The sequence below is a fragment of the Vanellus vanellus genome (assembly GCF_965231255.1).
Source record: "Vanellus vanellus genome assembly, chromosome: 8".
Classification (NCBI taxonomy): Eukaryota; Metazoa; Chordata; class Aves; order Charadriiformes; family Charadriidae; genus Vanellus; species Vanellus vanellus.
Genome location: NC_138913.1, coordinates 18,579,899 through 18,607,427, shown reverse-complemented (window position 1 = coordinate 18,607,427; position 27,529 = coordinate 18,579,899). Strand labels below are relative to the sequence as shown.

The following is a 27,529-nucleotide window of genomic DNA, read 5'->3' as shown; positions in this document are numbered from 1 at the left end:
AAACCCCAGAAAGCACTTTTTCAGCAATTTATGGGGTTTCTACTCACCAAGCCCTACACTTCCCAAGGTCACATATTTCAATTCTGGTTTAAGGTGAGTTTCCTTATTATGCCAGTACATTAAGACAAACATTTCACCTTTAAAATAAAGGCAAATTGTGTAACGCTACAATAATTTATTCCTATAAGAGATATTAAGTCTACAAGTGTTCAAAATGGTTGTATTCCAACAAAATAACTTAAGGATGACTTCTTTTCACTAGGTCACTAGTGAACTAGTCACTAGGTCACTTTAAAAAAAAGACTTTTCATATAAAATGAATCAAAACTACCCATTGATAGCTTCAACACTGCTCCATTTTAATTTCTCAGAGGAAAATATCACAGCCAAACGCAGATGATAGCTGTAGCAGCCCATGGCAGTCAAGGCTGCTTAAAAAAATAAAAATAAAATAAAATAATAAAAAAAAACACACCACACGACACACCACAAAACCACCACCAAAAACACCACAAACAGAAAATCCACAGACTGTTTGTTCACAACAAATAGTGAACTTACCCCTGTGGGCTCAAATCCAAAGAATCCTCCCGGCTGTGTTGTAAGCTGGGAGAGCCCAAATCAGCAGCTGCATTACTGGCAGCAATGGCTGTTCCAGTACTTATTGTTGTCGCGGTACCCAGTGCTCCTGATCCATTAGTGCATACTTTCGGTGGGCTTGTTAGCAAAGCCTCAGACTCCGCTAAGTTTTTCACTTGATGCATCACCCCTTTGCAAAAGAAGAAATCTTTGGTTGGTGGGTTGGTTTGGTTGGGGAGGGTCTTTTGGAAGGGGGCTGGGGACAAAGGTGTTTTAAAAGGTAGAAGTCTGTTATTAGAACCTCTGTTTTGACTATGGCAGCATTGGCTCCCCCCACCCATCAATACTAAGTTTTAAAAGCAGTTTTCAACCCTTTCTTGGAAAAAGTTAATCTACATAGTTTAAAAAAAAACCCAAACAAAAAACCACAGCAGCACACACCGTAGCTGAAGATGTTCACTAGTGCCTAGGAAGCCTGTATAAACTTGTTTTGGATTCAGAAAAAAACAAACTTGTCTTCTGCAGAGTCTTAGTCAGCTCCTTCACAGTCTCATGATGATAGGCTTGCATGGATTTGCCTTTATTATTCAAGAACAATATTAACTTTTTACAGCTTGGAGGGGATGGAGTGAGGGGTAAAGGATATGGATTCTCCACACACATGCTTTTAAAATACTAAATAAGGAGGTGAAGAGAAAAAAAAAAAACCAACAAGATTTACCTTCTCTTCTGAAGTAAACACTAAAAATGTCAGGTAGCTTTTGCATTAAAATCTCTGCCATCTGCAGGGCTCCAACTACTATCTTAAGGTCTTGACTCGACAGCATAGAGGCAATATGACTAAAACAGACAGTTTATTAGAATTAGGTTTGTTTTCATTTTTGTTGTTTTAAAAAAACATAAGATCAAGCCAGTTCATCTTGCATACACAGTACTGGAGACTGAAAGCAAAGACATTTCATTGTGCTTTTGTAACAGCTATAAATAAAAGTACTGAAAAAGTCCTCTTCCCACCTAAATCACTTTCACCAAGTGTTAACATGTGACATAAAGGAAATGAGAGAGTTTTCTTCTTTTAAAGAACATGGTGTTGTGGAACTTTATACTGCCTTTGAAAAATTGGACAGTTTATTTTCTAATTGCATCCTTTTATCTAGATTCCTAACTTTATGGTATTATCACGTAGGAGAGGTCTCATGACTAGACCTTACCAGTTGAATGCCACAAGTCTCGCTGTTCACATTCTATTACTTCAAGAGTCATCTTGCCCTCAGAAAATTTTATAGGCAAATTTTAGAAACCACAAAACCAGGAAGCGGGTAATATTGGACATTACTAGTACACATAGCCATATAGGTAACCTAAGTTTCAAATAAGAACACCTAGAGTTGGCACCTACTGTAAAATTTAAGAAGAAAAAAATTCCTGAAGAGCTGGCAGCCTCAGCTTTTGGAAAATAAATACATAAGAATTTAAAAGTACAATTTTCCCCTAAAAAAGATGATTCCAAAAAAGTATTCACAAGTTTGAGTTGTAAGCTCAAAGTTAGTTTCATTCACAACTGTTAACGAGCTCACCTTGAAACAGCATGGTTTTTCAGCACATCCTTCAGAAGTTCAGCATCAGCAAAATAAATTATCCTAAGAATTGCTCTAAGGCACTTGTGTCTAACAGCAGGTCCAGCTGAAGAACTATATACTTCATAAAGAACACCAAACAAAGTTTTGATAAAGGATTTTGCCAGTTCTGGGTCCTCTTTCATTAGTTGCGCTCGAGCATCATCCTTCTTCAATTCTGAATGTCCACCTGTGAGAAATTGTGCAACAAATCACTGGATAGTTCTTTGCATCTCTGCTCTGGTGATTACTTTCTTTTCTTAAAGCTGAATTAGTTTAGCTCTTGAATTGAAAAAGGTATAGTTTAAGAACCAGAAGTCAAACTGACGGCAAGAATGTAGGTACAAATCCTCCTCTTTCAAGGAGCTGAATCTTTTTTCTTCATTTTTCCAATTTAATGGATTTTCAGTTCCCAGGAAAAGAGCTTACAAGTTAAAGAATGCATTTCAACGGTTTGAGTTTTGTTGTAAAGTTGTCTTCATTCACATAAGTCAGAATAGTTTGATGTTCCACAGAAACCACAAGTTTAATACATTAGCAAAGTAGCAGACTGTTGTATAACTCATCATAAGTTAGCCATAGCTAGAGACACCAGGTTGTCTCCTAAACTTTACTTACTAGTGTTTGTATTGGCTAAAGGGTTTGGTTTTCGCTGAATGGCACGTGCTGTTCCAGTATCCTCATTTATTTGCTGCATAGAGTTAAAATCAATAGTATAGACACGCCCAAGCGTAGACAGGCTTATCTCATCCTCACCAACCTGATGAGCTGCCTAAAACCAAGGAAGAGTTTAAAGTTAAGAAATCCCTAACAAATAGGAAGCTATATGAAAGATAATGAGAGGGGCAACATGGTAGAAAAAACAATGACTGACAGAAATAAAATAAGAACAGTGACCAAGTAGTTCACCCATTACTGAATGCCAAAAATAATGCAATATTACAGAGGTCTGAGGAAACTCATGTGTTTCTTACTCAGAAAGAACAAGGCTGGTATTTTCAAAAGCATAAAGAAAGCACTCAATTGCATATATAACCACACGCATAGTTAAAAAGCATCACCACACAAATGGAACTACTACCTCTATTATTCGACTATCAATCCTGTTATAGGGATGCCAGAGGCCCCTGTCATCTCGCCATTGCCATATCGCACCATCTGTATTTTGTGCATTTCCTTTCTTTAGCATAGTATCAACAGCAAAGATTCCCTCTTTTGGCAGGCAAGGCATCAGTTCACTGTAAAGAACATTAAAACAGTCTTTTACTAGAAGTACAGAATAAAGTCTAAGCTGTTTGCCTTCAGTTTAGAAGAGTTACGGATTTTAACGTACCTACCAGACCCAACCTAGGGCTTCATAACTTACCAGATAAGAGAAGTAAGCTCATAAAGTTCTTGAGGACTTCGTGGAACAAGGTCAATTTGTTCTTGACAGCTCCCATTTGAGGCTCCACAAAGGAGGAAGTGAAGCGTTTCTGCAATATCTACAAAATTATTATTTATGAGATTGCCTGTATCAGAATATGGACTCCATTTTGTGTTAGACACTACGCAGAAGAGACAGTCACTGCCCTAAGCAAACAGACAGTAGTACACAGTAAGACAAAAAGCAATCTCTGAATACTGCAAGAAACATGTTTGTTCTCAGGTCTGGGATTTGTGGGTTTTTTGGTTTTTTTTTTTGGTCTTTCCTTTAAGGGACACCTGGGGGGAAAATATCACTCAATGTACAGGGCACAGAAGAAAACAGGGGAACATACAGTGCAGTTGAAGTGACAAGTCAAAATTTACGAGATGAAAAGAAGAAAACAAGTGAGAACTAAGACAGCTACCCAGCAGTTACTTTTCTTAATGGTTTCCATTAGAACAAGCCCTTAAATCACACGTTTCCCCCACCTGGTAAAGACTACGAAAAGAATTATTAAATGTGTTGAAATGAGAGTAACTTGTGCAGCTAATACAGACTCAAAATTAGGCAAGCACTCCAGTTACAACAGCTAGAGACCAGAAAGGGGAGAAAAACCCCTCAGGAAAAAACTTTCAACAAGATTAACTGAACTTTGTATCCCAGGGGAAGCTCAGCAAGAGAGAGAAAAATAAAAGAACACAGTATTTGTATAATGAAGTGCACAGAGTTCCACATCAACCATAGGCATTAACTTAAATAGGTTCCCCAGAAAATGAAAGAGCAAAAACTCACTTTGCTTCATAAGTTGGACTGCAAGTGTAGGACAATTGGAGCACATTAAGGAAAACATGCGCACCACCATGATGAACATTCCTGAGCTCAGGATAGGAGGCGTCACTACCAAGAGTTGCTGGATATTTGTTAACAAGTCCTTAGAAGCAACCTGCTGGAGCAAGTTCTTCAGGAGGGAACAGTAAAATTTAAAACGTTAGTCTGACTTTGAAAGGTAAGCCCTTAGGAGAAACTGAGGGAGGGAAGGAAGAAACAAAAATCCATGCCCCCAAAAACCCACACCCTTACCTCCTCATGCTGGAAGTTGTCCACTAGCCGTGCAAAACAGAGACAAGTGCTTTCAACAGACTTTTTGTCCTATTATAAAAAAGTTAAGTATTTCTTTGAATTAAAATATTTTAACCTGCATTAGATTATCCTGTCCTTTTGATGCATTCATAAAACTTCTCCAAAAAGGCCAGCTGAATCACATTTTACAGAATATTACAGCTCTGAATTTTAAATTCACTGGTAACAGTCTAAACTGACCTCCTGATATGGCATATTCCCTGGGAAACACCTCACATTTGCAACACAAATACCTTTAGGGACCTTTAAAGATGAATAAATGGGTCTATAATATCACTTTTGGGTTCTACAAGGAGGAAACAAAAGGGAAGAGCTACAAAGCCAGAACAACAGGAAATATAGATAATAAGCAAGAGTGAAGGCTAGTAGTGTTCTACAGACTATATGAAGCCTGATTTTTATATTATGCAGTGCAGCCAAGACAGCAAATCCAAAGACACCAAGATATGAAAGACTGCACTAAAAATAGCTCTAGTTAAGAGTTCATAGAAACACTCAAAAAAGTTAATCTGAACATAATAAAACACTTTTACTGTAAGGGTGGTTGAACACTGGAAGAGGTTGCCCAGAGAGGCTAAGTCTCCGTTCCTAGAGGTGTTTTTTTTTTTTTTTAATAGATAAATAAATAATAATAAAATAAAAGAAATCAGTTGGACATGGTCCTGGCAACCTGTTCTATTTGACCTTGCTTAAGCAGGGGATTAGGAATAGTAATTGAGAGGTCCCTTCCAACCTTGGTTATTCTTTTAAGAACTAACTCAAGATTATTTTTTTTTGCCAGAAAATCCCACTTCAAAATTTCTTGGAATCTTACTTTTGTGGGCTGTAGCTTCTCTTCAGAGGAGTCAGTACTTGTCCCTACTACTGCTGAGAATGGTGCTTCCTGTTTCCAAAGCACCATCTAAAGCTGACATTTGACTTCTGTGAAGCTGCCTCAAAGATTCAAGTAGTCTCTCAGCAAGAAGACATTAGCAAAATTAAGAATAGCACAAGCATACACAAAAACATTACCTGGAAGCTTCCATTTAGTTGCATTTGTTAAGGAACAAATTAATTTCTCCCCTTTTCACCTTTCTAACAGGGATCTGCCAACCAAGCAGTATGTCCAAATCTCTTTTGGTGCAGTAGTCATTGTGAGTGCTCACTTACGAACATAGCAGCATTGCAGGATAAGTAAATCTTAGGAGCCCCATGACAGGATTCATCACTTCAAACTATTGTGCAAGGGTAGGAACTTTTTAAAAAGCCATAAGCCCTCAAAAGAAGTCAAATCAGAAAAAAAACACAAAATTTGAAACTGAAGCTTTTCTGAGTTTGAAGTGGGAGGGAACCTTGCAACCTATTTGTTAAGAAAAAAGAACAGTAATGCTACTGGATTTCCTCTTACTGATGGGCAACAAGGACTACAAACCCATTATTATTCATGCTCTAAGTTAAAGTACCTTATTTATCTAATTTTACGAAATTAGTAGGGGTGTCATGAATCCTTACAGGGTGTTTACAAAAAAAATAGTAGATCCGTATGCATGTTAGAATATCACAACTGACAGTATAGAAACTTTAAGGCAATTATCACATTGCAAAGGCAAATAATACACGGTAGAGAACTAGGTATCTGGAGGCAACTTTATACTACTTTCAGGTCAAAATTAAAACCTTCCATTTTAGAATAGCTTCTTACCTGATGCGTTAACCTTTGTGTAAGCAGTGGCAAAGAGTCTGCCACAAAGTGAAACTCATCAGGTGTTATACTCTGGCAGCAGTTGGCAGCAATAGCTAGTGCATTCCTCTGTGCATTTATACTGAAGAATTCCAGATACAGCAAACAGTCTGCCAACCCACCCTATAATAAAATAAACAAACGTTTTTCACTCTCAGTACAGGTAAAATCAGAAACTTGTTCTCTTATTTCATCTTCACAGAATATCACCAAGTTGTAGAACAGGTAGAAGTAAAAGTGCTTTCATTTTTACTTACTGCCTGCAGAATGGCTTTACTATGCCTGCGTGATAACATCTCCAGGGCTGTAAGCGCCTGCTCTGCCACATCAATGCATTGAATAACTTGCAGCTACAAGAAAACAAGGAAGGTTGCAGATCAATTTCTAAACCAGTTCGGAAAAATAATCTTCATTAACACTTGGACAGTTAGCCTGTACCAAGACACATATGCTAATGCAGCTGTACTGCTAGCTGTAATCAAGCTAGCCAATTTAAGGCTAGATCAGCTATATCAGTTACTCCAAGACTTACCAGTTCGTGCAATTTCACAGTATCATTGCAACATCAATCAGGCAAAAAGTTCTCAATAAATCAGACAGTGCTTTTCAGTAAGGGTGTGAACAAAGAATAAACTGTTTTTTTAAAAGCTTCTCACATATTATGTATATCTTGTAAGCTATGAAAAGAAGCCATTATCCTAATGGTACATCCTGAAGTTAAAACAGAAGATAAAATCCCCTCAGATTAGTTTAACACTGTCTTGATTTCACTTTACCTTTTCCAAGAAGACAGGAATTGCATCTACCACTACAGCAGATGATCTGGGAAGTGCTTCCATCATATATGTTAAGGCCCGACACGCATGGTTCATCTATTAAATATATAGATATTTGTTTTTAAGTTCAGATCATACATTTTTGTATTTCAAAAATTTCTTAAACGTTACAAATCACTTACAATGTCAAAGTTGTGCTCCATCTGCAGCAGCGTTATCTGTTTTTTTAAAAAAAAAAGTATTGTTAGTTTAGTAAAAAGTATCTAGATATCAACATAAAAAGGGCATAAATCAGTATCATAACTTTTAACTCAGGGCTTTGAATTTTGGTAAAAGTTTCGAAAGAGCCACTACCTATTCTTGAGCTATTAAAGAATTAATACAACTATCAAAATACACCCTCACAACCAAATAACGAGATATACAGATAGCTACACATACACGCACATATGTATAATTAAAAATATTATATAAATAACATATTTAATTTAAGCAAGATATTGAGTGAAGTATTATATCGTCCAATAGAAATATGAGATTTAATCTTTACCAAAGCTGGTACAACACTCTTGACTGGAAATCCTCCCAATGTTTCTTCATTTCCCATGACCAACAGCTGGCACATCTCAATCACTGCCTGTAGTTGCTGACTTTCATCAGTGGCTTGGAGACCTTGTAAAAGCTGTTGGGCTTTAGAACCTAGATATCCAGAAAAAGATCAGGAAAGAAGATATTAGAAAACATAAGTGTTCAAAGGAACGGTTATGCTATACTTCTGCCAGAGTAGAAGACCAGAGATAGTTTGTTTTCCTCTGTATTTGTAGTTTCACTTCCTTTCCCTGTCATAGAAAGTGAGGGATAGGAAAGGGAGGCAAAAATCTCACTCTTGGCTGTCTTTCCAGTGCAGACTGGTCAGCACAGGGAGTCCACCACACTGCTCACCATAGCCATCTCGCCAACCTAGAGCAGGTGCAAGAACCCACACCACTCCACCTTTTTAAAGCAAAGGACTTTTCAACACACCCCATGGATAACAACAGCACATGGAGCATCCATGAGACTCCATCCTCTTCTTGGCAGCAACGAAACAGGCTGCCTTTGGCTCTCCTGGGAAGCCAGACTTGAACGAGAAGGTACGCTTCTTATCCAGCTGCATAATGCAGACATGGTGGAACAAGACTATGGACCCATGTTCTCACTGACACATTGTCTGTAGGAAATTATTTCTGTCTGAAACCTATGACACTTTTGAAATTATAAACAACATATCTTAGAACTGACATCTACTAATAGTTTTAAAGCTAGCTTAAGCATTTGTTTAAGCCTAGCAAAAAAAACCCAAGGGGGTTGGAGACGTCTTTGTTAAGCAGCCCATCATGCAAAAGAAAAAGATAAGGAAGGGGTGAAAAGGCAAGAACCCTCCCTTCCCCACCTAGAAGGGAACATTAAGATGCTCCATAAAAGAAAAGAAAAGAAATATGGTTAAAGCAAATTTCTCTTCCTTACAGGAAGACAAGCAAATTAATATTGTTGACCAGTGATCTAGCACTATCAATGACATACAAATCTCCAATAAGTAAAATATTAAACTACGAAGCTAATACAAATATTAGAATTTACTAGTGGCTGAATTCTACTAGTCTGGAAGTGGAAAGAATTAAGTCAAATTAGACAAACTTTGCTTACTAGCTCCACTTCCAATTGTCCTGTGGAAGAGCTGCGACATCCGAGGACCAAGAGGGCCAAACAGGTGAGGAGGAAGACCCCTAGCCTCTAATAGAGCTAAAAGCAAACAGAGGATAACAGCCATTGTCAAAGCTTCTGCATATATTTTTAAAAGCTTAAATTCCACGATGCTAAAATTTAAGACTACTAAAATGTTGATACTTTAAAGAAAGAAGAGTTAAGATTAGATGACTGCAGCTACCACGATTTCTAAAAAACATCAAAAGATGAACTTTAGGGAACAAATAACTCATTTTAGTACACATCAGAGCATTCAGACCCTTTAAGAAGTCACCCACTGAGTTTCCAGTTATGTATTTCACAGAAGAAATCTGGTCTACTCAATTGTTATAAGTCTATATCTAGCACAGCAGATATACCAGACTGTAATTTCAAATCTGAACTCAAACTACATAAAATATGTTAACCTTATCTTCACAGTTTCAGGAACTGTGCAGCATTATTAATCTGAAGAAGTGACACTGAAAAAAGGTTCACAGCTTTATTTGGTGATGAGCTGGAAAGGGAAGAACTCTGCTAGATATTAGGGTTTTTTTGGTTTTGGTTTTAAACACTTTTCAGTAGTATTACTTAAACTGGCTTAAGTGGGTGATTCTGATTTTTATTGTAGCAACCGTGACTACTGCTGATCAATACAATAACAATTAATAGTAAAAAACAAATTTAGCTCAATTTTCCTAATGCATACTTGTGCTTACTGAGGACTATAAGTAAGTGAACTGGTAGTGACACAGCACTCATTTCCACATTAAATACCCAGATTAACCGAAACTTGTCATTTGCAAGGGAGATCATGATCTCAGAACTCCTTGCAATGTAGTGGCAAAATCATTAAAACAGTCGTAGGACATGCAAACTGAGTTTATACCTGTCTGTACTCTCAGGTTTTGAGACCTGAATCCTTGAGCCCAAACACAAAATTAGGCATTTGAAGAACATTTAGATTTTGTGTGGTCAAATCTTACAGCAAAATGCGTATCAATGACAAGCACAAAAAAAAATGTTATCCAGAAGCAGGCAGAGTAACAGTAGGCCTAACCTGGCCTGTCAATTGAAAACATTCTTGCAAAGATTTATTTTCATATTTGAGCTTACACACTTAGTAGGACCGAGTTCTCAATTCTCTCCCCCCACCATCCTCCTGAAAAATCATCAACAGTAGTGTATTATACACCAAGTAAATAAGTAAAGACACTATGGCACCCCCTCCAGACATTACTTCGAAGTTCTTGCATCTTTAGTGAATTAAGGCTTGTAACTCCGTACTTCAGAACTACTGTAAGCAAAGCAACACATTCACAGAGAAACAAAATACAGCCTTCCCGCTATGCATAATACAGAATTTGGGTAGGTATGGCTATTCATAGGCTGCAAACAGAAAAGTGAATGGTAAACTAATAACAGCTTTTATACCTTGCAGTCTTCCCATCTCAGAATCATCTGACTCACTTTCTCCAGAGGTTGTCATACCTACAGCCCCAGCAACAGAACTAGAAGCTAAATAAATAAATAAAAAAAAAGATTAATGCAAGTTACAGTGCCTTTAAAGCTACAAAATTTGCATCAATTCTACCATCAAGGAAAGCGTCCACCATCAGAAGAGTGCTCTGCACTTAACATTGGCACCATTATATTTCTGTATGATTGTCATTTTAAACAGACCAGTGTACAGGTCTAATACTTTCCAAAAACTGAAGAGAGGCTACATCAACATAAGATAATGAAAAAAAAGTACAGCTAAATCAGCAAGTTACCTTTCAGACAGATTTAGCTGTATCCTTAGTAAATTTATGCATTTCTTAATTAAGTGTTATATTGCACTTAGTTTCCGTTAATTTTGACTTTTTGTATTGAGGTAGCTAGCTTTAAGCAGAGAACGCTTGAGATTTTCTACAATACACCATAATTGCTGGAAAGCTTCTTTGAACTAACTCCTAGTTAGTGAACAAGGACCAGATGATAAAATTAAGTACCGTTTAATAGGACTGTGCAAGTAAGAGTATTTAACTTGTAAACAAGTTTCTCCAGTAGAGACACACTTGCAATTTCAACAGAAAGCCTGTAGAATATTTATGAGTAGTTACAAAAGAGCTTTTACAGGTAAATGCATGCCTTCTTTATTCTGAAGAGTTTGGTGTCTCTTCAGTTGGCAGTACAGTAATTTATGTAGCATCAGCTGAAGTTACTTTTTTTGAAGGGGCAGGGTCAGGTAGATGCCTGAAAATTAAAGTCTACTTTATTGGACATAGCTTGGACACTACGAAAAGCATAACTGAAACACGTATCAGATATCCAAGAGATCAGATTCAAAAGAAAAGGTGCCCCAATCACTCAAAAACCTTCCAGAATTATTTAACAGCTTGAATAATTACTCCCCAGAACTTAAACCATTTAATTATTTTTAAATGCAGAGAAGTATGTATCAGCAGCTATACTAAAAATGCTTCAGTTGGAATTTCTTCTTACCTGCAGCTCCCTGGGGAGCCTCATCTGTACGTGCAGCTGAAGAGTTAACGCCATCCTGGTTGTTGTCAGGATCAGCCATCTTCTCCTGTCGGCGAGCTTCAGCTGCTCCTCTTTTGCCCAGGCCAGAGCCTCGACGACTAAAGATTCAAAAAACAAAGTTTCAGACCTTACAAAACTAAGACAAGAGATTTATTAATGTGAGACTACTCAAAATCACATAACATTTATGTAGATCACTACCACAAAGCTGCGCAAACTAAAAGATTCGCATAAGAATCAGTCTTCACAAAGTTACTCAACTCTTCTTTACCATCCTTGCCCCACACCACGGCAGTGATTTGTTCATACTAATGCATTACAGCTAGGTCCTTACATTATATCTTTCAAGAGAAGGCAGTCTACTGCTGATAATAGTTAAAATGAGCAAGAGTAAAGTGACCATTGGTTACAAATCACATACATGTTTGAGAAGTTCAATGACAGAGTAACTACCTTTAATGGAAGTTCTGAACTACTGAAAGCACAAAGAGAACTCTGACGTTCAACTCTGTTTTCAGTGCCAGAAAAAGTTTGAGGGCATAATCCTCTTTAAATTTGCTTTTTTAAACAATATTGCCATCACCACTACAAATATATATGCCTACAAAGAAAACAGTCAAATTTAAATGCACACTTGACAACAGAACCAGACTTCAGAAACTTTTTTTTTAATGGCATGGAAGATGGAAAAGAAGTTATGCCTAAACTACATTTAGCAGTTCAAGCACAAGAAAAAAAAATAAAGCTTGTTAAGGCTTCATAAGTCTAACTTCAGAATATATGCAACTACAAAAATTTTTTTGTATCACAGGACACATTTATCCTCCCCTCCCATTTAATCTACCAGCTGTTTAAAATTATTCATTCAGTACTAATTTTTCCCTGCATCAGAAAGTATATTAAGTACTTAGATGCCGCTACTGACAAGCTGAGTCAGCTTAACAACATAAACTATTAAAACAGACTCCTGTGAGGTACCATGTAAGTCTTATTTTTTCAAATTCGTTATCTGTTTCAGTATTCATGATGGACAGTAGTTTAGCACTCTCTCTCTTTGTGTTTAGTATCTTTTTGAACAACACCTCCCTAAGCTTAATTACTTAAATTTGTGACGTTGACTTCGGGTGATTCTTTCCCTCCATCCAAACAGCTGAGAGATTTATTGAAGGTCTAATGATGACAAATTCTATGCACTATCCATGGCACTGGTGTACAGAGAAACCCAGCATGCCTGAAAAGCTACAGCTACTCCTACAACAGCAAAGTAAGATATAGACAAGGCCAGTCTTCATGTATGAAAATGACATGAATATCAACACACTGCAGCAATTATGTTTCATTATCTCAAGTTTTACCTGGTGCTAGCACAGGAGCCCGTGGTCTTTTGCCGTGTGCTCCGCCGCAAACTGGGGAGCTCAGCAGGTGGTGATTCACTACGCTTCTTTGTAGATTTTCTTAGACCTATGTAATATGTAAAGAACTGAGAGTAAGTCGGTCTTTAAATACACAGCAGTCCTACAAAGAAATGAAACTGCTATGTACTGGAAACTTCCATATAGAACAGCTTCTACACAAGAACCACAATAAGCCTGCATCAATCACCTTTTACTTACCTTACACTGAACTGCTATACCAGTAAAAAAGGTTCAGATGTTTGGTTTTTTTTACATCATTATTTTGAATTAATTAATACTAAACTCCAAGTTGTTACCTAGACACCTTTTCCTAACCTACACACTACAGTTATAGAAAAGCTAGTCTCTCATGCTAAACAGATATCACATTATGGAATACATACAGTTTTATTATTCCCACATGCTGATGTTCAAAACACTTAAAAGAAGAAAGAAGAGAACTTTAGCTTTAGACAAAGAAAGAAAAAGAAATTACATCTGGGGGGGAGGACAGTGGCGGTTACATTTGTTTTCTCCCACTTCTGAATAAATCTGTGCAACAAACTCAATCATAGTCAGTTTTATTCATATTAGTATGGCTTAAGAATAACTGCCTTAAATCAAAACCATGCTCCCTTCCAGGAGCCAAACACTGCCAGTGTTGAGATCTCTTATGTATTATTTGTGTTCCTATTCAACTACATCCTTTCAACCCCTATCCCTATCATAAGGTCTTCCTTAAGGCAAATAACCAAGCATATCTTCACAGCTTTGAAAAAGGAGTTCTCAAGTTCTCAATTTAGAAGTATGTGCACTGTTGAAGACTGGCCCAACTGATCTCTGGGTTATGAAGCCATTGTTCTGATGACACATCCCACCACAGAACCAGGTAAATCTTAAACACATGAAAAACCCCATGCAACACAACATTCTTAGATGATCAGCAAGCTTACTATCAAGCTGAAATATCCCATAACTGCTTCCAAACCAGAAGGATGATCATTAGTGTTAAAAATTAGAAATCCTTATCAGGCCCAGTTTTACCTTTCAGTCCCCCCTGCCTCTATAATAAGTAAATAAAATAAGAGAACCCTATAACATTCAATTTAGACATACTATTACTAGAACAGATGTAAATAATTTTGAAAATATGAGAAAGTTAGATCACTGCTCCCTCTTCTGGCAACAAAGCCAAAATAAAACATATTTAAATGTGCAGTGTTTTTGAGTACAGTACCTATCAAATTGCCTCCTGTCTATTTCCTTAATCCTAAAACATTCCAGGGCTGCTGAGTTGTGGTACTGAGGTATGAAACGATAAATATCCAGTCAGAAGCTGCACAGTTAACAGAAAAATGAAAGTGTTCTGAAAAGCTATTATTGACCCGGTCAATAGTCTGCCCTTTCAAACACTATACTATATTTGGCCCAGAAAGACAATGTTGTGTGCAGTTAAGTTCTGTGCAGATGAAGATTAACCCAATACTCATGTAGTCACCACACACCTGGCTTACTAACTCAAGAAATTTGGCAACCTTAAGAAAACAACAAGATTCTGTATTTAACAGCCACCAAGCACTGAAATGAAGCAGGCCAGCCACTTCAATTTTCAGACGGTCTATACATATAGAACAATATGTAACTTTTTCAAATATTCAGAAAAGCAGCTGCATTTTTACTATGTATGCTTTCAAACCAAAAATTTAAGTTGAAGTTTCTACAACAGAAATACACAATGACTCCAACCCTATTTACATACAGTAAGACACTCACAGGGAGGGGGAAAGAGAGGGGGAAGAAAAGCAGCGTGTTAGAAAGTGATACAGAAAACAAAGCCAGTTTGGAACAGTTATAGCAGGATCCCATGCCACAGCTACCTAAGCTTCTCAAGTACTAGAACTTCACAGATACAACAAAACTCCCCTCATAGCTGATTACATTTTACACTAGAAAATGCACACTTTAACTGGCATTAGGTATAACACTGTATTACTCCACAGATAAAATGCATTTACCACTCTGAGTTCATATTACATATATGAAAAAGTAGGCTACTCAGTACCTATAACATTATGGTGAAATTCTAAGTAAGATATTCTTCTAAATATAAAGCAAAAGTACAAGTTAATCACCCTGTTAGAGTTCACTGGAAAAATATATAAATACATTTTAATTCTTTATGTCAGCATGCCACTTACTACCAATCTGTGGGTACTCATTTTCAAGTAGTCAGACCTCAATATTAAGTAACTTCATATCAGCTTAGTAATAGGCTATCAATGAGACACCACACACCCACTGTAAGTGAAGTAAGATCGAGTCAACCTGAATCAAAACAGGATTTCTACTAAGGGCAAAGGTTTCACCAAACAGCAGAGCTAGCTTAGTTTAACAGTATGGTACACTCACTCACGTGTTATTGTCCCCAAACCAATCCCAAGACACACAAAGTGCACACCTGATGCACACTTTCTTGTATTCTGCCAGTTTGGTGTGCTGAGCTTGCTTAACACGGGTCAGATGAGCACAGACGCTATGAAGCAGTAGGGCAATGAAGCTGTGAAATGGGTTGTCCTTTTCTGTAAGAGGCATTAAATTAGCTGAGCCATCTCTTTAAACCGAATTACATTAGTAACAGGGGTTTACAGAACATAAGGAGTTACCCAGTTACTGCTTGGTGGATGAGCTGCCGAATACATCACAGCCTGAGCACCCAGAAGAGTTTGGGCTCATTTTTTCCCTGCTGCTGAGGAAGAATGTTCTACTTGTCAGATCTTTTTGCATGTTTCTCTTTTCCCAAGTCTTTATTTCTCTACCTCTGATGTATCTACCAGGTGCACATATAAGCTTCCACCTCCTACTATTAATTTCAAAGGCTAAAAAAGGAGCAATGAAAGACTTTTGAGAGCTTGTTCCCTTCAATGTTCAATGCCACTCTCTGTCCTTAAAGTTCACTGCTTAAGAAGGCTTCCTAAATCCATCTTACCACCTGCATCTTTTGCAAATCCTTTGAGTCTTCCCAATACCATAAGCTCAAGACTGCTAATTTCATCATTGTAGGACTCAACCTTCTTCCTTTCACTCGCGTTGTCCTCAAAATTTTATCTCCCCCTTAACACACTGCCAACATGACCTACCGACAGAGTATTAGTCTTCTATCTAAAGGAGCTGCAGGAGGCTAACAGCCCCAAGCCTTCACTGGTAAACAGGGCACAACCACATTCAGAGACACCAAATTAGAGATGCCCTGTGACTGCCTGATGAAGGAAAGCACCAGTCATACCACCACAGACAGACAGCAAGGGCTTTCAGGGGAATTGGTTTCATATTAATCTCCAGAAGTTATTCAGCACTATTTCTGTAATATACAGAGCTATCTAGAGATGTGTTTCAGAGAGCTTGTAAGAGTTAGGAACAGTGATGGACTTTCAATAAACCAAAAGAAAATTGGGTTTAAGCTTAGGTTCAGCAACTGCTGCAAAAACTTTGGATGTAAATTTCAGAATTAAAGCAAAGGATATGTTTTCTTATGACAAATATACACTGCTTATGCCCTGACATCATCCTATTTGCATGCCAAACACTCATGTTAATGACTCCGAAGGAAAATAGACCCAAACAGGCTAAACCTGAAAGAGCGCAGCTTAACAGAAATCAAATGAAAAGAAGTCTTAAGAACATCTTCACATTTGAGTGTGTCTACTGGTCAGCTTTTTTTTTTTTTTTAAAGTCACTTTTGTTGCATGAACAAAAGTTCTGAATGCAGCTGTACTGCACTCACTTATTTTAAGTCTGAGTGTATTACCCAAGCCAAAACAAAGTTAGTCAAACTTTCACAGTCCATAACCTAGAAAGCTCTTTATTTGCAGTTCAGGAAGATAATCAGTAGAAATTTATTTGTTCAGACTGGAAGTTTAGACTTCAGACTGGCTCATGTGTTGGACCGCTCTCCTCCTCATGCAATAAAGATAGGGTGAAAATAGCTGTGGCAAGGGAAGGCAAGAGGACCTCCCGTCATTCTAATACTCCGCTATTCCCCTCCCTCAGTACCAACCCAGACATCCCCAGCTCTTGCTTATAGCCTCACACAGCCCATCACCGCAATTATCCCAGGCATCTCCAAACTAGTTATCTTATTTCCTCAGTCCCAAGTCCACAACTCTACAGCGCTAACAACCATGACAGACAGCACTGTCACCCACAATCCCAGCTAAACTAATTCAGAGCTATTTTCAGATTCTTTTCTCCCTCACTGCTGCCAAATCCCTTGAAGCCAGCAGTTATGCACCATTCAGGCTCCATGTTCACCTTCATGTGGCTTTCATGGTACCCCAATAACCTCTCCAGCCCCCTAAATTTTGAAGTATTATGAAGAGGCTTCTCAGTCAGGGACAGCTACCCTAAGTTACCCTACTCTCAGCACCTTCCCAGCCATCATTGCCACTTCTTCCTATTTAAGGGCCACAAGACACTATGCAAAGTGCAGTACAGATTTCCGTAATAATGGAGACATAATTAAGCTTAGTTTTATGTTGTTACATAATCAGTGAGATGACCCAATTCACAACACTGAAAAAGCCCCCACAAAATATAGGTCTTGAAAGGGCTGTGAAAAAAGTCAAAGCAAGAGAGCAAAACAAGAAACTTGCCTCTTCCCACCCCCACAAAGAAATATTTAGCTACAAAAATAGAGGCGAAAAACTTTTGTCTATGCTGTTTTTATTCTTCCAACAAATTCTGTCGCCGTTATTCAGTGATGTCACTGCTCAGTTACACAGACTACTGCGTAGCTGAAGACTCTGGAAGTCACCTTGGCTGTATTTAACATCTATTAATTATCCAGTGAGGACTGGGTAAGAAACCTCAGGGTATTACCCTCCAATATGTGAAAAGCTTCTGCAAAGATGGCAACCACGTCTCTCCTCATTCCTCTCTTCAGCAGAGTAAGCCAGCTCAGCTCTTCCAGTGTTTCCTTCAAAGACCACAACTAATAATAATTTTTCTTGTACTTCCTCAACTGTAATACCCAGAAGCGAACAGCCTTGCATTTATATAGACATGACCAACTGTATGTTAGCCGGAATAATCTCCCCTCTCCTCCCACTTTTCTTCCTAGAACCACTCCCCCTGCTAATTTCTCCTGAAGTTTCCACAGCTCCTTACAGTTACATTTGCATGTTTGTTTTTTGCTTATCTCCCACTAGTTCTAAGCCCTATTTCAAACTTCTTCAAACATCTGTTTCATGTTATACCCCTATACAAGCCCACTGAGTTTTAGCCTTCACTTTCTATGCAGGATTGCTATGACTTGTAAGGACATGTTTCCAGGCAGAGGGGTGTACACCTCAATAATTTAATCTAGATCACCGTTTGCCTTACTGCTTTAGAAAGCTTTAGGGGTGTTGATATTTATGTGAAAAATCACTTACTTCTGCTCCCTTACCCCTTAAGGGTAGTAGCTTGCTACAGAAAACAAGTTCTAACTTACCCATTCTTCCTTAAAAACCTACCCTGGAGGTTTATTACCTTAGTATTTTCTTGACACTTCTCAGCATTATCCAAACTGTGTATTTTAAGAAAATACTTCAAGTTTATCCCAATATTTTCAAGTTAGTGAAGCTGTATGACAGACAAGTTATTTTCTTGTTTTTTTAAGAAAAAGGCTAAGCTAACAACAGTTACTGTTGATTCAAAGAGCTCTAATATGATATTTGAAAGGCTGAGACTATTTGAAAACATCATCAAGTTCAACACTTGTCTTCTCTTCTAGGTTGGGTTCTTACTCGTAGTGATCTTCGGTATAATCACTTACTCTGATCAATAATTATAGAATAGTTTGGGTTGGAAGGACTGGATAACCTTTAAAGGTCCCAACCCCCCTGCAATGAGCAGGGACATCTTCAATTAGATGGGGTTGCTCAGAGCCCTGTCCAACCTGACCATGAATGGGGCATTTGCCACCTCTCTGGGCAAGCTGTTCCAGTGTATCACCACCCTCAGTGTTAAAAATTTCTTCCTTATATCTAGTCTAAAACTAGTCTCTTTTAGTTTAAAGCCATTACCCCTTGTTCTATCACAACAGGCCCTGCTAAAAGGTTCATCCCTGCCTCTCCTGTAGGCTTTCTCAGTACATTTTTTGTGGAGACAGTTTAGGCTCATATTCTCAATGTTGTTTTTCAAGCTACTCGACACATGCTCCTCCTTACATTGTGCTATCCCACCCTTCCACTTCTCACTCCTTGCTGAAGTTTTGTAACTTGTCACATAAATTACTCTCTGCCTTCAGCTTCTCATTGTTCACTTGTTGGAGGTAAATTCTTTCTCCTCCCTGTTTCTTTTCTACATTGCTAAAAAGTTGCCTGTAACAAGGACAGACTTTGCTAATAGCTTGTTGGTCAGTCCCATTCTTGCCCGATTCCTACCCACTTTCCCCTCACTCCAATGTGCAAATTCAGAGTTTTTACTTTGGAATTCACCCTCCAGTAAGTCTTGAACCATAGAGCAGGTAGATAAAACCTTGCTATAAAATAACTCGCTCCCCTTCCCCATTGCTGTTCTTCCTCAATTAGGTTAGGTCATTCCAGAATCAATACTCCAGTCACGCAAGTTATCCAAAACAAGCCTATTAGGTCAATTACATCTATTTTGATTATACAGGAAGATATCCAGTTGCTCTTGTTTGTTTCACATATTTCCTGCATTAGTATTAGCTATAGACATGCCCCAGTTGGGACACACTACTTGTGATCATGCCTAGGTAAAGGAACAACAGTAAACAAGCTTAGGAATTCAACTTCTTAAATCAAGTTTTGGAGAATACATGCTATAAGTAAATTGTACAGTACACATAGCCAGCATAACACATTTCAAGAAAATTTTGCTCAAGACAACAGAGCTACAAGCATATCTGCACACTAGCAAGCAGGTGCTCTGCTTGGAGACAGCCTGTATTTCTTAGTGACAATGTCCAAGAATGGTAACTTGTATTCAAATTCAGCAGAGAGACAATCTATCTTGAAGGAACAATTTAAAAGATAAAGTGGCTAACATCCCAGGCACTAGGTACACTAGGTTTAAGAGATCACTGTTCTTAAAGTAACATCAGAGATTCTCACAGCAAGGAAAAACTAGGAAAGTGGGCTTGAAACAAGAAACCACATATCTTACTTTTTTCCAGCATTTAATATTCCCACTTTGGGATAGAAAGCTTAAGAAAATGAGAAAAAACATCTGACAGGAGGAATATGATCAAGGGAGTTTTATAACATATATGTCCCCATCACAACATCCAACTATGTTGCATATATTTTATTTTTAAAATTGATTTGCAAGGCAAAGAAGCAACTTAAATTTATAGAACGCTAACTGTGCTTAAATCATTTGTTTCAACCGGAAATAGTTTCAGTCACAGCTTTACTTAAAAGCTCAGCAAAACACACTGTTAATTTCTCTAAGAAGATACCAAGAAGCCTGAAAACAACAGAAGTATTTCTTTAGAAGACTTGATTTTAAAACATACATACTTATTCTTCCACAACAGAAGAACTTACTTGCTAGCTTAGCCTGTAGTCCTGAAGGTCCAGGTTTTGATGTCTCTGACTTGGAAGAGCCTGGTAGAGACAGTTTTGTTTTAGGCAGGCTAACTTTTGGGCTGAATCGAGCAGCCCAGTCAAACTTTGAAGAGCCACTTGTTTTACTCTGTTCTTTGTCCCTGCTACTCCTTCTTGGACTGGGGCTGGATGCAGAACGGGAACGTCTAGCCTTATTCTGGTCCTTTCCCTGTTTCACTCTGGCACCCTGAGGAACAGTAGAAGAAGCAGAGGCAACAGCAGAAGAGGAGGAGGATGATGTAGAAGCTGAAGAAGAAGAATCAGTGATGGTGCTACACCCAGCTTTGGCTGAGGTCACCGATTTTGAAGCCAGCTTGGAGAGTTTTGCTGACTTCTCTTCAGCGCCAGTTGATTCAACTGCTGAACCACTCTTTATACAAGACAGATTCTCTGTCCTTTTCCTTTTCTGACTTCGGGAACTACCAGCAGCTCCACCCTTTCTGGTGTGAGCCTTGCTTGTTGATGGCAATTGTGTAGACTTCGGCTGTTCTTGGTCTAAGTGTCTTCTCTTAGTTTTAGTATGTGGCTTGTTAGTTTCCAAGGAAGTTTCAGTGTGTTGAAGTGCTTTGGGTTTTTTAGCAGAGCTAGGAGAATTGGTCCTCCTGTAATCTGGACTAGCACTGCGTTTAACTCCTCGAGAATTGTCTTTCTTAGGCACTTGCCCCGTTTTTTGCTTTTCTGAAGTATTGACTCTCTCTGGATCTTCTTCTTGTGGTATTAAAACAGCAGATGAACTACAGCCTCTGTAAAAGCAAGCAGGAATAGCATTAGTATTGAACTCCAGAAACTTCACGGTTGCAACAGTTTTGCAAGATAAATGTCAGCATTCTCTAATAATAAAGGAAACTGCAGGTAAGAAACACCGTTGATTATTAAGTTTACATTGAAACAAGGAAAAAAAAAAAAGCATGCTTGCATGAGAACAGTCATATTGCAAATCTTTGCTAGCATGAAAACTAAAGTAAATTGCAAAATAAAAGCACAGTACATGGCTTTTTTTGAGGAGGAAGATATGAGGAAACCTTGATAAAAAAATAATAATCAGATAGTAACATTTAATACCTATGTCAAACTGATGAAAAAGAAAGAAATTTTAAGCCATGAAGCTATTATCTGAATGTTTGAGAATGTAAGTTCCACGAGAGAGCAAGGAGTGTTCAGTAATGCATAACTAGTCATAACTGGATTGTAGTTCAAGGAAGGCTCTTAATGAAAGGATAGTTTCTCATCAATCTTGAAACTGAGGTAATGAATCACAGATAAGAATGGAAAAATTCTCTTCTACATGATAGAAAACTGTTCCAGTGTGTATATAGCAGAAGTGTATGAAGAGCAGACAAAGCTTGACTGAGGTGATTACCCTGAACACAAGCATACTTTAGACTATTACATTTCAATTAATATTGGACATGGCTCAGAACTCCTTGGGCAATCTTCTGCCAACATGAAGTGGAAAAAGGGGAGAAAGACCTTGCAAGCATTCCAGGACTAGTTATGCAGAAATAATTTCCTCCCCATCACTGATGGAATACTCTTAGTTGGGGAATTTAAAAACAAAAACAAAAACACACAAACAGAATGTGAAACACTGAAATATATCCACGGAAAGCAATACCTAGATTAGTTAAAATCTATTAGTGATACATTCTATAAGAAACCTGTTAACTAGATATATTATATACAGCTGTGAAGCACAGATAACACTGGTTAACATATGAATATGAAGCACAATTACCTTTTAGAAAAGTGTCCCTTGGACTGCTCAGAAGTAGTATTAGACTGCACTTTGGGTGTCTTTGAAATAGATTTTCTATTCTCAGGAGGGCTATGTGCCTTATGTTTTGCCTGCCCTAAGTGTGACCTGTCAGCAGAAAGTCAAAACAGAGAGCTATCAGGATTCCAAGATACAGATACAAACCTGTAGGTGGAATTATTATTTATTTTTGGACCATTCACAAATATTAGTTTACAGTTTCAAACCCTTCCATACCAATTCCTAACATTAAAGCAATATTTCAAAAGTATCATCTGGTACAGTTACAAATCAATACCAGTGTAACTGTTTTGTAAAGCACACAATTATTTAGGCATTTTAAATGAATAAAAAACATCTCACACCTGAGCTGTGGAGATAAATTCAAATTCTTCTGCATGCAAGATTACCGAATTAGTCACTTAACCATTAAGCTAGCACAGTAAGGCACAAGACTAGAGCACCTGTCAAAGACCTCTTCTCAGAAATAGATATATACTCATTAACCTCAAGATTCCATGCATTAAGACTTTATCCAGTTACGAGTGTTTACAAGTTTGACTCTTTGCTCTTCAGTTTAAGAAAATCAAATGGTCGGAATGGGAATGCAACCAGTTCCACTTAGTCAGAAAGCTCAGCCCTGCCAGTTATTTTCTGGCTGCAGATCCATCAATCCAGACTAAGAGCTGTTTAGTAACAGCTGAAGTAAGAGGAATGCAGAAATGCATGCTACCCATGAAGGCAGTCAGATGAGACAGGAAACCTGTGATGTCAGAGAAAGGAATGAGTTTCACATAGATAAGCTAAAAGAGGTCTTCCAAGCAGCTTTCAGCTGCATGCGAAAAATGGTTTATGGTTGTCTAGTCAGAGCTCATACAAAGATCATACTATACCATAGATAAAATTCTTAAGTTACATCTTCACAAATTCCACATCTATTTTCAAAACCAATGAGAATTACCATCTGCAAGACTCAGAAGAGAAAGCTCATCAGCATTTAAAGCCACATAGTATAAATAATTGCTAAGGCAAGAGATATCTCACTTGTACTTCCATGGATAAAACACTTTTGACTTGGTTGTCACCAGGAAAACTCTACTGCTCATATACTACCTATACAGAAACTCCAAGCACTACTACCCTTTATGCAACCTCAAACTAGTCTAGTATTAATGCTGGAAAATGCAATGTTTCAAAGTTAAAGAACTGATGATTATATGCCTATATGCTATTAATCTAGGCTGTCTAGTTCTTTAAGTTGAGCTACGCAAACATCTTTGAATCATATGGGGGGAGTGGAGAAGTATAGACTCAAGATTTCAGTGTCCTGCTCCAACCCATAACTCCAAACAGTAAGAAGTTTAAGCCAAAAAAATAGAACAGGTAGGAGAGTTCCACAAGCTTTCAAATAGCTTCTTCCAACCAAATGCCAGGAACCTAGTAGTGGAGGCGGAGCTAAGCTTGCTATTGACCAGAAAGTTTCACTGTCCTCTTAAGGATTTCAACACAAACCTGAACATAAACCTTTGCAGGAAAAAGGTACCCAGTCTAATCACCTAAGTGATAGCCACTTAATTTGCTTAGCACTAATTTGCTTAGAGTCAAAATGCTAACACTTCAGTAATATAACTGTTTTTCTTGATAACTTTCCTTCCTCTGTTTTCTTCCAAAGTATTCTTATTTAGTCAGTTACGCAAACTGATGAAGCACCTAGACATCACATATTCAAAACATTTTCTGTGGCTCATCTTTCTAAGAGCGTAACCATCTGAGAAGATTAAATTAACGGCATCTTCTCTATACTCCACTAATTTGTTTTTATTCCTCATACTAGAAGAAAACATTTTTACTATCAAAATACAGTTAAATAAAACAGTTAGATCTTCAGTTCACAATAGCAAACTCCATCAAGGTAAACTTCAGAATGTTTCTCCTAATTCTGAGTGTTTGGCTTTTCTTTTTCCCAACAAAAGATTTAGACATGAAATTTAATTTTCCCCTTGAAATATTTTTATTATGGGAGTAACAAGTTATTACATAATTTACACTTGGCAGGAATCTTATTTTTTATGTAAGCTAACTGATCAGGGTTCATTTATTCTGAAGTATATTTTAAAAGGTTATTTTCCATTAAAGTTTTTTGTTTTGCTTTAATTAGAACTGGATTCAACTTAGAGCTTTAAGTATTCACAGAACACAAATAATTGAAGATATTTTCAACTAAAACAAAACTGAAGCAATACATCAAAGCATCAAGTACTTAAACCATGTACTGAAGAGTTTCCACTTGTTCCAGATGTTCCCCCCCTCCCATCTTTAAACCCTTCAGGTTCTTAAGTTTTACAAACATAATTTCATACCAATGTCCAATTTATGTGGACCAATAAAACTACAACCATATCCTGCAGATCGTAAATACTGTATCATGCAGGCTATTTGCATTTGCTTTATTTTCTTTATCCATCAAACTATTAGTAGAAGTAACACTCCTAGCCAGAGCAGAAAGGATAAACTAGAAACATAACAAATGGGAAGTCAAAACTGATGAAGATTTTTTTCCTTTAAAGACCTACTGTTTTCTGACTTATCATTCTTTGAGTTTAATTGTTCACTTTGCATGTGTCGCAAAGCAAAGGCACACAAGACAATAGCAACTGTACATGCAGTAGCATGTCAGTTTAAAGGAGCATGACATTAATTCCCTTTCTCTTAAGGTTTACACAATGGCAAGCAGACTGACAATTTGGAGAGACAGCAGGATTAAGTTAGAACTTTAACCATACACCAACAAACAAGTATCATTGTCCCAATTTACATTAAGGTTGTGACACCTTGCTTAAGGTCTCGTTAAAAGTTAACTTAGACACAAAGGTAGTTAGAATAGTCTGATGAGCTAGAAACAAAAAGAGTAATGCTTGGAGAACTAAGTGCTATGAAAGGTACATAGGCAGCTTCTTGTTAAAGGTTGTAAGCTACCTACCTGTACTTTTGCTCATAATTCAAGGCTTCTAACTCACAACTTACCCAGTTACAAGTTCTTCATTCTTTTTCATTAACGTATCATTCATTCAGAAACTTCATTTAAACAAATGTATTTTACAAGTATTTTGAGAGGCTAAGTTCCTCATTAATGATGAAAAACGATAAGGTAAGTATTTATGAGCCTGTGTTTGTCCATTTCCATTCGCAGGGGCAGGTCCAGGAAAACAGCCCTTGCTGCATCTTCAAGTATTGGTTTTTGTTTGTGAGATTTTTTTGTTGTTGGGGTTTCCCCCCCGCCCCCTTTCCCTCCTCCCCTCACAACTTAAAGACAGTTTCATAACCCACACCAAGGCTTCACTGAGCAAAGCTGTCTGCTGATACACATTTTAATTCACAGGCAGACAGTTTAGATTAACACAGGTACAGAAGTTGACAAGTGACCAACCACTTATTTTGCAGTGTTTATATAATCTCTTGGAAACTGCCAGCCCTTAACCTTCCTTAGCAAAACCATAATAAAGAACCAACTAGAACCTGTCCTCAGAGAGTTACTCTGTGCACATGAAAAAAGCCGTACCTTTTGAAGTTAGTTAATAAACAAAGTGTTTCATCTAAGTCGTGTTCCTCAGCAGCTGAGTGAGGTATTAAATGCTTCCAAATATGAACTATACATAACTAAACACCCTCTTACTTCTGTCAAAAGTTAGACTGAAATAAAGCAATACCACAGATTACAAACTGCTTAAAAAACCCCATACTTTCTCTCCTCAGAAATACTCCACCTGTCTTCCCCACTAATTCAATCATTAGATTTTACACAAGTCTCAGGTAAGATAGGTCAGAACAAAAGTAGCATAACTGACAAAAGCATTCTTGCTTTAGTATTTGAAAAAGGTCAGCCTGAAGTGTTTTACAGATACTGCTTATACCAACCTCCTCTATGCACCTAACAAGGATCTCTTAATTCTCTTTTAGCCTTCAAACCCAAGTGCACAAGAACATGCATATATTGTATTCCAAAAAATTAACATCTGTATAACGTATCATATTTTCACACACAACTGCAACAGCATAGCAGTCATTTATGTCAAATTGACACCTTACTTAAATACTGCAGTTCCTAAAGATGTCAGGAGAGTGACGAGATACAGATTAAAAGATAAACACCACTATCATTTCATGCCACTAAAAACAAAATAAAAGTTTTTGCAGCACTAGTGAATAGTTCTAGTATATAGGACCATTTCCATTACTACATACCAATATATTGAAATATTGCTCACAAATGAAAGGAACAGTCAACTGCACCAGTTTCAGAAAAGATCTTATTGTGAGCCTCACAACATCACTTCCAAATTGTCCCCATTCAAAGTAAATACTATGGCATCACTGGGAATTTAAGCCACAACGGCACAATTCTTCAGCACACATCACACATGGTGACAATATAGATACAGAGTTAATAAAGTGACAGTAAGTACATTCTAACACCCCCCACCCCCATGAAGAGTGCTCTCATTAATGCATCTGCTTCCTACTCCTCTTTGGTTTACTGCTGCAAAGGGAAGCTTTAGTATCCTATCACTGCTTCCTTACAAACCTTCAAAGAGTCATCCTTCAATGGGAAGTGCTGAAGAGTTATTTCAGACAAGGGTTCGTGCAGTACAATTAGGAAGGTGCCATCATAACAGTAATTCTAAGTTAGAAAGATAACACTGAGTACTTTTCAATCTGGTAGTAAAGCCAGTAAGATCTATAATATCTACAAGAGCAGGAAGTCCTCCAAAGTACAAAGTTATTTCAACATCTCTACTGACAACAGAAAGCGAAAAAAATCACGTTAGTCCAACTTCACCAAGGCAGGTTTGGTTATCTGCATACATGGGGCAGGGACACAGTTCACCAGTTTATAAATCAGTTTTCAAACACACACCCCTTGCTTCTTTTAGAGAAAAAACACACATCATAGAAGCTAAGTCTACTTCCAATTTGTGCTGTAAAAATTTTTCTACACTGCCTGTGAGCGTAGCATCATTGTCTGGTGGTTGTTTTTCTTTTTTAAAACCAAATGCAACTGTAAGATTCAAGCACTTGAAGTTCAAGTTACTGTGTTGAGTGTGAAACTGCTAGTAAAACTCCAGGAGAAAACGCATCACAGGCTTCCCCTGCTCATTTTGACTGCGGGTACTGATGTTATTAGGGTGACATCAAATAAGCCCAGTCTAGAGGAAAATGGGTTGCATTGCTGCTTCCCGGTTAAGCCAAACCTGCCAGTATTATATGTCACAGGAGCATGTTTT

General features: G+C 37.8%; 1 protein-coding gene across 1 annotated transcript in view; it reads right to left on the bottom strand.

Moving 5' to 3' along the window:
- The window catches only part of TRIP12 (thyroid hormone receptor interactor 12), an 80,962-nt gene that overhangs the window by 21,772 nt on the left and 31,661 nt on the right, over positions 1-27,529 (bottom strand). Inside the window, exons 3-21 of the mRNA XM_082486968.1 lie at positions 22,230-22,355; positions 20,435-21,237; positions 12,846-12,951; positions 11,452-11,588; positions 10,399-10,482; positions 8,926-9,021; positions 7,790-7,938; positions 7,422-7,457; positions 7,240-7,335; positions 6,721-6,813; positions 6,425-6,586; positions 4,684-4,752; positions 4,396-4,561; positions 3,562-3,679; positions 3,277-3,433; positions 2,814-2,967; positions 2,157-2,385; positions 1,301-1,419; positions 562-769 (exon numbers count right to left, since the gene is read on the bottom strand). Of these exons, the coding sequence (XP_082343094.1) occupies positions 562-769; positions 1,301-1,419; positions 2,157-2,385; positions 2,814-2,967; positions 3,277-3,433; positions 3,562-3,679; positions 4,396-4,561; positions 4,684-4,752; positions 6,425-6,586; positions 6,721-6,813; positions 7,240-7,335; positions 7,422-7,457; positions 7,790-7,938; positions 8,926-9,021; positions 10,399-10,482; positions 11,452-11,588; positions 12,846-12,951; positions 20,435-21,237; positions 22,230-22,355 (3,108 nt within the window). The remainder of the gene's footprint in view (positions 1-561; positions 770-1,300; positions 1,420-2,156; positions 2,386-2,813; positions 2,968-3,276; positions 3,434-3,561; positions 3,680-4,395; positions 4,562-4,683; positions 4,753-6,424; positions 6,587-6,720; positions 6,814-7,239; positions 7,336-7,421; positions 7,458-7,789; positions 7,939-8,925; positions 9,022-10,398; positions 10,483-11,451; positions 11,589-12,845; positions 12,952-20,434; positions 21,238-22,229; positions 22,356-27,529) is intronic.